Source organism: Achroia grisella, unplaced genomic scaffold (assembly GCF_030625045.1).
Source record: "Achroia grisella isolate CSIRO2021 unplaced genomic scaffold, CSIRO_AGI_Agris_v1 utg1314, whole genome shotgun sequence".
NCBI classification, from domain to species: Eukaryota; Metazoa; Arthropoda; class Insecta; order Lepidoptera; family Pyralidae; genus Achroia; species Achroia grisella.
The window spans coordinates 526,394-538,884 of record NW_026712619.1 but is presented as its reverse complement, the minus strand read 5'-3'; the positions used below and the strand labels follow the sequence as shown (position 1 = coordinate 538,884).

General features: G+C 33.8%; 1 protein-coding gene across 1 annotated transcript in view; it reads right to left on the bottom strand.

Moving 5' to 3' along the window:
• LOC131855173 (neuropeptides capa receptor-like) overlaps positions 1 to 7,689 on the bottom strand; it is a 147,408-nt gene extending 139,719 nt beyond the window's left edge. Inside the window, exon 1 of the mRNA XM_059206419.1 lies at positions 7,395 to 7,689. Within this exon, the coding sequence (XP_059062402.1) occupies positions 7,395 to 7,689 (295 nt within the window). The remainder of the gene's footprint in view (positions 1 to 7,394) is intronic.
• Positions 7,690 to 12,491: the final 4,802 nt, after the last annotated feature.

Genomic DNA, 12,491 nt, shown 5'->3' with positions numbered 1-12,491 from the left:
CTCAACCAACCTAGCCAAGCAAAACCGGTTGAGAAATAATATATCTTAAAAAAACCAACCTCTCAACCAACCTAGCCATGCAAAACCGGTTAAGAAATAATATATCTTAAAGAAAATCTCAACCAACCTAGCCAAGCAAAACCGGTTGAGAAATAATATATCTTAAAGAAAATCTCAACCAACCTAGCCATGCAAAACCGGTTGAGAAATAATATATCTTAAAAAATATATCTTAAAGTCTCAACCAACCTAGCCAAGCAAAACCGGTTAATAAATAATATATCTTAAAAAAATCTCAACCAACCTAGCCATGCAAAACCGGTTAAGAAATAATATATCTTAAAAAAATCTCAACCAACCTAGCCAAGCAAAACCGGTTGAGAAATAATATATCTTAAAACAATCTCAACGAACCTAGCCATGCAAAACCGGTTAAGAAATAATATAACTTAAAAAAATCTCAACCAACCTAGCCAAGCAAAACCGGTTGAGAAATAATATATCTTAAAGAAAATCTCAACCAACTTAGCCATGCAAAACTGGTTAAGAAATAATATATCTTAAAGAAAATCTCAATCAACTTAGCCAAGCAAAACCAGTTGAGAAATAATATATCTTAAAGAAAATCTCAACCAACTTAGCCATGCAAAACCGGTTGAGAAATAATATATCTTAAAGAAAACCTCAACCAACTGTGATATATTAGGAAATATGTAGGTAGATTAATTATTAAATTAAGTGCAGGGTAAACTGTTTCATGTGTCTTTAGATGTGTCATATTCTTTTGTCTGCCATTAAACACCGTTAAGCTAACACATATTTCATTCCTCTCCGCTTATTAGAATATTCCAGTATTTCTCACCAACCTAGCCATGCAAAACCGGTTGAGAAATAATATATCTTAAAGAAAACCTCAACCAACCTAGCCAAGCAAAACCGGTTTGATCGCTAGTCTTCTATAAAATTGCTAATGGAAACTCAAACAGTTTCTGAGTAAATTTTAATCCGTCCTACTGTTTGTCAGTCCGCAAGAATATGTGCAGTTTAATAATAGCTACTCGCCCCGGTTTCATACGGATGTACATGTATTTTACATATATATAAACCATCCTCTTGAATCACTCTATCTATTAAAAAAAACCGCTTCAAAATCCGTTGCGTAGTTTTAAAGATTTAAGCATACATACGGATGGACAGACAGCGACATAGTTTTATACTATGTAATGATAATAATCTAAGGACAATTCACACAGCGCCATCTAGACCCAAATTAAGCTAGCTAAAGCTTGTGTTATGGGTACTTAGTGGTAGACTACTGGTATAAATACATAGATATATTTTTTTTGTAAATACATACATATTATAAATGGAAAACAACCAGACCGACACAAACATCATTATGAATACAAATTTGCCTGAAAAAGATTCAAATATCTTACAAAACATTTCCTTTGTAAAGAAGCTTATAATAAAATTGAAGAATTTATAAATGAAAATAATGTTTTTGTAGAAAATTACTAACTTAAAATTCATAGCGCTGACAATGTTATCTGATTGAACAAAGATTTATTGCGTAGCGGTTTCTATGTTGATTGTCGCATGCCTAATCCTTGTTAATTTAAATTTATAGAAAACATTTATTGAAAACAGCAACACACAGAATGAGTGGTAGAATAAAAAAAATGTGTCTAATCAAGAATGCTTATGATAAGTTTTTTGAATAAATATTATTTCAAATTCAAATTCAAAATATCTTTATTCATGTAGGTCTATTACAGACTCTTAGGATATGTCAAATCTACCGTCAGTTCGGAATGATCTCGAGATGAGAACTGACAAGAAACTCAGCTCGTATTCTTTTCAAATAAATGTTGTACATGTTTACAATAATACAGATTCATTTTTAAATTCAAACTTGAGAGAATAGAGTGACCACCAGCATATGCTATTGCAAAAGCAAATTATATAATATTTCTATTTCTACTCTGTTTCTGTGAACTAATCTAGTCCATATAAAGCAGAGGTTCCCAAACCCTTGCCATATTTTTCTGTTTTGGGTAGACCCCCATTCTTACCTGGTACAGATTTTTGTAAATTTCCAACTGCAGTGAAGTGTAGTCTTAAAAACATAATGTAAAAACAACAAGATAACCGCTAAATGAAATGAAAATGAAAATCATTATTCACCTTTAAAAAACTATACAAGAATCATCTATGTACTATTTAACCTATAAATCTTACGGCAAAGTAGTCGTATATATATGTTTAATGTTTATATTTATTAATGATAATGCTAAATCTGACAGAGAGGCAATTCAAACTTTATATTAATCAAATGTTATGTAAAAAAGCCTATTATAGGATAGATGAATTTATAGATGATAGCAATATATAGCAAGAATAAGTTTATTTGCGGACAACGTTATAATTTTAATTTTCATACTGCTTTCTTGATATATGATAGCGTAGCGGCTTTTGTATTGATTGCCGCATGCATCCTTATGTAAAGTGCGAATACTGTAACTACCTACCATATAGTAATTTTTGTAGCTGTGACGTGGTCGAGTGGAATGAGTAGTCATGCTCACTAAAATGTCCAGACATGTGGCGGCGTGGTGGGCCGGGTTATTGGGCTCCCTAAAATATGGTCGAGCGCAGTGATGGCTGGCTCTTCCGTCATACTGGTGAACGAGTGCTGCTTGTAGGGACTGGTCTGCTCTTATCACTACGACTGATTTAATCTTATTGTGTTTTTATATTTGAGCCTAAATAAATTAGTGCTGGTTGGTAGTTTGTATTCACACGTTTCGACTTGTAAAATGTGAACTTACAAGGATTGTTTAAAAGAGCAACACACAAGTTTCTTGCTTATTCTTCTTGTGATGAGGCAGCTTTCCGAATAAGCGGTAGATTTAAAAAAATGTTGACTATTCAAAAGTGCTTAAATTAAGTTTATTTGAATAAATGATTTTCTAGTCTATTCTATTCTTTCTATTCTAAATGTTATTTTATTCTATTTTATTCTTTCTACTATATGTAATTGGTTTGTATTTATTAGTTGTAATTTTGTTTTAATTATTATCATTAATATTTTAAATAGTGCCCTCTCTCTCTCCCCCTTTTATATATATATTTTTGGTGCCACTGAAAACCAGCTGTATGTTCACCTAGGACATACATTAAAGCTGAGTGGAGCCATTTCAGTGCATTTTTGGATGTTAAAAATGATTATTTTATGTTTATTTTTAATTATCTACACGGTAAATTAAGTTTAATTATATGTACATTTTATTTGCTCTTTTTTTTCGTTTGTTGTTTATATTGACCGCTTTACGACCGATGGTCGCGGGTTCGATTCCTCGCACGGCACATACATTTGTATTTATGAGTATGATTGTTTGTATCGGTCTGGGTGTTTTCTATGTATAATATGTATGTACTTACAAAAAAATATCTATGTATATGTATCAGTTATCTAGCACCCATAACACAAGCTCTAGCTAGCTTAACTTGGGTCTAGATGGCTCTGTGTGAATCGTCCTGAGATTATTATTATTATTATTATTGTATTTTTTACATTGCACTGAATAAAATATTTTTCTTTCTTTCTGTCGTAGAGCCCTTGCATTTTCTCATAGACCCCTGGGGGTCGATAGTCCACTTTGGGAATCACTGATTTAAAACATCTGCACTCAAGAGACTGCGGCAGTCTCATTTATATAAAGATTGTGTGGCTTACTGTCTGAGCGAAGTCATTCCGTTGATGAATGTAAGAGCTCAACTTTCACAGCTACAGAAATAATCATAGAACTAGTCTCAGGATCCATCTGCGCAGCTTTTCTCATATATATAATGTACTAATATGATAAAGACATACTAATATTTTATTCTTTCTTTATAAAGGATAAACATTTTTAATACATTTGAAATGGCAGACAACCTTAAGGCCCGCCTGATGGTAAGTTGTAACCAGCGTCGTTCATATTAATAATAATAGATAAAGTCCACGTGCAAGGGAAAATAGTTTAATTTTGGACTGGACAATTCACACAGCGCCATCTAGTCTCAAGTTAAGCAAAGCTTGTAACAAATTTCATTTTTATTTTCATTTCATTTCGTAATCGACTGATACAAGTACTTATACATTTTTTATACATAAAAGACACCTATACCGACACAAATAATCATATTCATGAATACTAATGTTTGTGCCCTGCGAGGAATCGAACCCGCGACCATCGAAAGTAAGGTAGAGCACTGAGGCAGTCTATTATAAACTATTGAAATGTACATTTAATTTTTATGAATTAAATAAAAATGTTGCTGTTTACCACAAAAACATAAAAAATAATTGTAATCATAAATAGAGATAAAAAAAAAATAATACGAACCTACTATCTCTGGCTGTAAATCTATACATATAAATAAAATTGGAGTGTCTGTTTGTAATATTGAAATAACCGTTTCTTACTACATGCATATGAATATAAATACGGCACACAAACAAAAACTTTTTACAATTTTAGTCTGTCTGTCTATCGGTCTGTTTGTTCCGGCTAATCTCTGAAATGGCTGGACCTATTTTGACGGGACTTTTTTTGACAGGTAGCTGATGTAATAGGGAGTAACTTAGGCTACTTTTATTTTAGAAAAATAAAGTTAAATTCCACGCGGACGAAGTCGCGGGAACATTAATAAATAAAAAAACCGTCGCCTATACACCTGAACAGCACCACGGTCATCACGTTATCACGTTATCACGTGACGCCCGTGATACCACTCATACATTGCTAAGACTAAGATGGTCCGTCTCTTATTCTGTGATTTTACTGCGATGTCCCACTGTTCTACTGAAATACAGCTTACAAAGTCAGCTGTTTGGCGGCTGTAGTAGGTAGATAGAGGTAAATATTCAAGTCTATATACCATAGAAACAATCATATGGCACATTTGATGGTAAATGGTTACCGTAGCCTATGGACGCCTGAGACACCAGGGGTGTTACGTGTGCGTTGCCGACCCTTAACATACCTTTCTTGAAAAACCCTATGCTGTAGTCTCGGAAAACCTCGGCAGGCAGTTCATTCCACAATCGTGTACGCGGGAGGAAGCTCCCCTGAAACCGCACTGTCCGAGTCTACTTAGGTTCCAACGTGTGGGGATGAATTCCCTGTCGATGGCGAGCGGTGCGATGGTAAAAGGTGGCCGTAGGCGTCATGTCGGACAATTCCTCAGAACACAGTCCGTTGTATAATCGGTAGAACACACAAAGCAAAGCGAAGTCTCGCCTCAAACTAAGTGGCTCGTACCTCAGTACATATATTTATTATACATATTCCACAAGCTGTGTATTCAAATGTGTCATAAAATATTTTCTTTGTAAAGTAGTCTATTATAAAATTTAAGAATTTATAAATGATAATAATGTTTTTGTAGAAAATATCTAACTTAAAACTCATAGCGCTGACAATGTTATTTGATTGAACAGAGATTAAGTGCGTGCGGTTTCTATGTTGATTGTCGCATGCCTAATCCTTGTTGTTAATTAAATATAAGTAAATCAATATTTATTTAAAAGAGCAACACACAAGTTTCTTGCTCATTCTTTTTGTGATGAATCTGCATTCCGTAGAAGAATACTAAAAATTGACTATTTACATAAAAGTGCTTATATTAAGTTTATTTGAATAAAGATTATTTCTATTTCTATAAGGAACGTAATAAAATAATTAGATTTATATCATTACTAACCCGCGTGAAATTTATAGCATATAAGTTATTCTGATGTATAAGCTATATTACTGTAAAGTTTCATCAAAATCCGTTCAGTAGTTTTTGCGCGAAAGACAAACTTCGCGTTTATAATACTAACTAGCTTTTGCCCGCGACTTCGTTCGCATTTATCTTCTTAGGGGTGGAATTTGTCAAAATATTTTCTTAGGGGACGCCTACGTCATAGTAGCTTTATGCATGCAAAGTCTCAGCCCGATCGGTTTAAAATTGACAAAGTTTCATACAAACTTTCATCCCCTATTTTATCCCCTTGGGGGTTTAATTAATCAAAATCCTTTCTTAGCGGATGCCTACGTCATAACACCTACCCGCATGTCAAATTTCAGCCCGATCCGTCCAGTGGTTTGGGCTATGCGTTGATAGATCACTATGTCAGTCACCTTTGAGTTATATATATTTAGATAAGATTAAAACAGCACTCGTGCCCAGCCAGGTAGGTGTGAATTTGTAACTTCTTATGCATTTACAAATTGAATCAGTCTCTTTATTCATGTATGTCTAATACAGACAATTGTGATCAGTCGACTATAAACGAATCAACGGTTTCATGTGGTGATTGTACTCTCATGCACTTATATACATTTACTAGCTGTACACGCGACTTCGTCGAATTTAACTTTAATTTTCTAAATTGAAAGAATTTTTCTAAAATAAAAATAGCCTAATTACTCCTTATAACATCAACTACCTGCCAAAAAAAGTCTCGTCAAAATCGGTCCAGCCATTTCAGAGATTAGCCGGAACAAACAGACAGGCAGACAAATATTGTAAAAAATGCAAGATGTTTCAAATCTAAAAAAAGAAGTTACGGGTAAACTCTAATTATCATCAGTACATATATATAAATAAATAAGTATAACATTATTATATTTTCATCGTAAAAACGTTATTTTTTTTATAACACAGGGGACAAACGAGCATGCGTCTCACCTGATGGTAAGTGATTACCGCCGCCCATGAGCACCAGCAATACCAGGGGAATTGCAAATATGTTGTCGACCTTTTAAAGCGGAATAACCTCTTTTCTTGAAGGTTTCAATATCGTATCGGTTCCGAAATACCATTGCTGGAATGTGATTCCACAATGTGGTTGTGCGAGGCAAAAAGTTTCTAGAAAACCGCACTGTGGAGGACCGCCATTCATCCATGTTCAGGATGGTAGTTTAGGAAATAAATAAATTATACGCCGATAAATTATTACAATTTACTGTTAAATTATAATTGTATTAGTATTATGTAGTATTGAAATAAATATTTCTTTTTAATTTAAATAAAAATATATAAACGGCAAGGTATAGTAATGTTATATATGTTGTTTTCTAAATCTTTTACATTACAAGCCATAAAATCCTGGAATGATTTACGTCTTGACATAAAATCCAGAACTACCAAATTCATATTTAAATCTAAATTACGCCAATATCATTCCCAAAATCAGAATAATTCCTTTGTTGTTATTTAAAATTAGAGAAGGAATTATTCTGATCTTGCTCCGTTTTATATTTTAACCCGTGTTATAAAAAAAAAGTAATAATAAGTAATTTATAAGTTGCAGTGAAACATGTTACACTCATAAATGGAAATATTACACATATACTTACCAAACAGCAACAGCAGCAGATCACTGAGCGCCAGGCTGAATAGGTAGTAATTGGTAGCAGTGTGCATACCAGGGTGTTTGACTATCACCACACAAACGGCCACATTCCCCACCACACCCGTCAGGAAGATCACCAGCAGTACCACAGATATTGGTATGATCTCCTGAAGTGGTAATCTTTGGGGTCCCATCATCCACCATAGCATCTCCTCCTCGCTGCAGTCGAAGTAACTCAAATTCGTGCATCTCTCATAAAAGTGTTCTGGCGTTTCGTTTACACGTAAAAATGACTCCATCTTGAATTGTTTATTATTTAGAAATGCTATTCAAACATTATTTTATCACTATTAAGTATAATTACAAGAATTATATAGATTTATCACTAATTTAAAACCACTAAAATCTACTTCAATATTTTATGCAAACTTAAGTTATAAACATATTAAATTTACTTATATCAGTTTAAAACACAATTTCTTTATATTTTCTGTCAACGATTACGCAATAAAGTATAAAATTAATTATTCCTACAAAGTTAAATTTTTTTTTAGGAAAATTTCACTTGAATATTTGCATCCGTCAAAGTTCGTAGCTGTTTCGTAGCAAGTGCTACGGAGCAACGCGACCGGCTGTTCTCGCTACTCGGCGATCACTGAATAGAGCGTTTCAGGATGTAGTTCCCTGAACTGTAATAATTTACTGAATTATTAAACTGTCATTTGCTTATTGTCAATAAAAAAAAAATACAATTCAAATTCAAAATCAGAAATAATTTATTCATGTAGGACACTTTAGCCGATTACGCACGTCAAATTTTTACATTATAATATTAAATTTTTCCCCACCGTCCAGTTCGGTATATAGATCCAATTGAGAAGAACTGGCAAGAAACTCAATTGAATTACTTTTTTTTTTTAAAGCCAGTTTATTTACAATGTATATTTATATAGGTGTCTATGTCTAACATTAAATGAAAATCCCGTGCATGAACAACTATTGCCATGCACGCTCGTCATTCAAGTAATCGTTTAGTGAGTAATAGGCTTTGCTCAGTAAATATGATTTAACAGATGTTTTGAATTTATTTAAGGGTAATTCCAACATATCCTTTGGTATCTTATTGTAAATTTTTAGACCTATTCCCATAAAATACCTATTAACTTTTTCTAAACGATACCTGGGGACAGCCAGTTTGTCTTTAAATTTAGTATTAATATTATGAATATTGCTGTTTTTTCGAAACAATAATTATCTATTTGTGAAACATACTTATAAAGTTTTTTTATGCAATTGTAAATGAAAACGAACTAACGGCTCGTTTCATGAAAAGTGCCTATATATGATATCCATTGCGCGATTCAAATAAATATATCTCTTATATATTTGACGTCCTCATGGGTCGAGCGGTTTAGAACACCGCTTTGCTTCTGATAGATGCGGGTTCGGTTGCTCGCGGTACAAACATTTGTATTTTTGAGTATGATTGTTTGTATTAATGTTAGTGTTTTCTATGTATATTGTGTATGTATTTACAAAAATATGTATGTCTGTGTTTATATCAGTTGTCTAGTACCCGTAATATACACTCTTATAAAAAATATGTATTGAAATATTTCTATCCGTTATCTAACACAAACTTTATTTAGCTTGGGACTAGATGGCGCTGTGTGAATTGTCCAGAGATATTGTTATTACATGTGCATAACGCACCTTTTTTATATATACATTTTGTTCCATTTTTATTTTTTCTCTTATTTATATCACGTAGGTGGCAAACAAGCATACGGCCCATCTGATGGTCAACGGTTATCGTAGCCTATGGACGCCTGAAACACCAGGGCTGTCACGTGCGCGTTGCCGACCCTTAAGAAACCTTAATATACCCTTCTTGAAAAACCCCATGCTATAGTTTTGTGAGAAAACCTCGACAGGAAGTTCATTCCACAATGTAAGTGTACGCGGGAGGAAGCTCCTCTGAAACTGCACTGTCCGAGACCACTTACGTTCCGGCGTGTGGGAATGAATTCCCTGTCGATGGTGAGCGGTGCGATGGTAAAAGGTAGCCGTGGGCATCATATCAAACAATTCTTCTTTATTATCAATTTTGAAATATATGTCTTTTACGACCGTAGTTCCACTTAACACTAAAAATAAACTCTTTAAGAAACCTCAGTCGTTTAAATTACATGAACCGCGCAATGAACATCAGACATTAGCCGGAACAGACAGACAGACTGAAAAAATTGTAAAAAATGTTATTTCGTTGTATGTACCGTATTTATTTTCACATGCATGTAAAAACGGTTATTTCAATATTACAAAGAGACACTCCAATTTTATTTATATGTATAGATTATATTTTACTTTCGTTGGATTTTCAAAGGGTAGCTCTTGAAAGATGCGATTTGAGCAAACAAACTCCATCGAGGCTCACGAGTAGCATTGGCCTGGGGTCACGTCTCCGCTCGTAAACGTGAGTAAACACTTTCAAATAGCTAATCTAACACAAGTAGCCATTCGTAAACAGTTTGTTTCTTTTATCACCAAATTTTAGGTTCATTTTCACTTTGATTCAGTCCTTAAATTCAGTAGTAGATGCATTATTATTTTAAATATCAAATATTAGAACTGAAATTGAACAAATCAATAAAATTTGTATGTATAATAATAATGACCCTAACAAATATATGACTCTATTAATACAGCGTCATCTAGTCCCACGGTAAGCAGAACTTATGTATCTCTAAATATATATAACTCAAAGGTGACTGACTGACATAGTGGTCTATCAACGCACAGCCCAAACCACTGGACGAATCGGGCTGAAATTTGGTATGCAGGTAGATGTTATGACGTAGACATCCGCTAAGAAGGGATTTTGATAAATTCCACCCCTAAGGGGATAAAATAGGGGATGAAAGTTTGTATGAAACTTTGTCAATTTTAACCGATCGGGCTGAAACTTTGCATGCATAAAGCTACTATGACGTAGGCATCCCCTAAGAAAGGATTTTGATAAATTCCACCCCTAAGGGGATAAAATAGGGGATGAAAGTTTGTATAAATCTTCTTAGATTTTCGACTGATTGAACTGAAATTGAAGCTACTATGATGAAGACGTTCTCTTAAATAGGATATTCATAAATTTAACCCCCATGGGGATAAAATAAGGGATGATACAGGATGTAAATCTATTAGTTTGAACCTATCAGTACCTAATGGAACGAATAAATTAACACGAACAAAATATATTTTAGTTCTTTAGGCTACTTTAATTTTAGAAAAATAAAGTTAAATTCCACGCGGACGAAGTCGCGGGAACAACTAGTTTATTCATTTAGGACATTTTAGCCGCTTACTATTTTACTCTGATTGTAGCACTTTCCCGCTAAAACTAGATTATGTGTGTATGGTATATTTTTTTGTATATATATATGTATATATGTAGGGCTGAAGGTCGTGCCCAGGCGTGCCTTGGGAGAGGCCTACGTCCAGCAGTGGACTGCAGTGGGATAATGATGATGATGATGTAGGGATGTATATGTATGACGGCCTCGGTGGTCTAGTGGTTTAGCACATCGCTTTAATTCCGATGGTCGCGGGTTCGATTCCTCGCACGGCACAAACATTTGTATTCATGAGAATGATTGTTAGTATCGGTCTGGGTGTTTTCTATGTAAAATATGTATGTATTTACGAAAAAAAATATCTATGTATTTGTATCAGTTGTCTAGTACCCATAACACAAGCTTTAGCTAGCTTAACTTGGGTCTAGATGGCGCTGTGTGAATTGTCCTGAGATTATTATTCTTTAATACCGTGCATGAACAACTTCATGCACTCTCGTCAAACTGATATGATAGATTCAAATATTAAAATTTGGAATTCCCAGACGTGTTTTTTTTTTAAATTTCTGTACGGTCTAAGTGTGTTTTAATTATTCCATTTTTAGCTCGTCAGAGCCGTAGAAATCCACAATTATATAAAGAAAGGTGAAATACAAGTCATTGTTTAATCAAATGTAATCGGATACAATGGCATCATAAAATTTCTAAATTTACAGCCGCAGGGTCTCGCGTATAAGATTTAATACTAGCTGTGCCCGTGACTTCGTCCGCGTGTTACAGTGACCTCAAGGTTTTCTATATTTGGTCAACCAAACAAGAACACACAAGAAAAAAAGAATCCCCGTTACAGTTTCAAAAATGACGATTTCCTATACAAACTTTCATCCCCTAATTTTTAACCCCCATAAGGGTAAGATTTTTACAAACTTAGTCATATTTCGTTATATTTAATGAACAGCCTAAAAAATAAGATTCATGATTCTAGTTTTAAACATGACGATACTTCTATAGAACCCTTCATCCCCCCCTTCAACCCCTTGCAACCCTTTATTCGCATTAAAAAGCAGCCTATGTCCTTTCTCATGGTCTAGACTATCTGTGTACCAAATTTCATTTAAATCGGTTCAGTAGTTTTGGCGTGAAGGTAAGTATTTTAATTCTGTTTAATAACAATTAATAACTTGAAATAATATTTTCTATATCTATAATTGTTGTCATATTGACATTTTCTATATTCGAACATTATAATGATGTATGTTTGAATGTGTGTATTTTTTAATAATATATTTTATTACTAACTTAGCCTGTGACTTCGTCCGCGGGTAATAGAGATCTTGACCAAATAAAGAAGAAATATTTAATAGTCTAACACAAAGAAAGCAAAGAAAAAAAAATCTTTAAAATGACGAATTTCCATATAAACTTTCGTCCGTTTTTTAGTTATTTAATTTTACCCCTTCAAGGCATTTTTGTACAAACTTTTAATGTTTTATTCATTTATATTTGATCAACAGCCTAAAAAACCTTCTGAGCTTCTAGCTTTAAAAAAAGACACTTGCATACGATCCGTCATCTCGCCTTCAATCCTTTTTTCGCATTAAAAAGTAGTCTATATCCTTTGCCAGGACGTTCTTGTCTAAAGTATCTATATACATTTCATTAATATCGGTTCAGTAGTAGTGGCGGTGACGATGCTCCGCAGTGGTGGATAGGAAATGCATCTTACTTTATTATTATTTTTTCTCGACTTT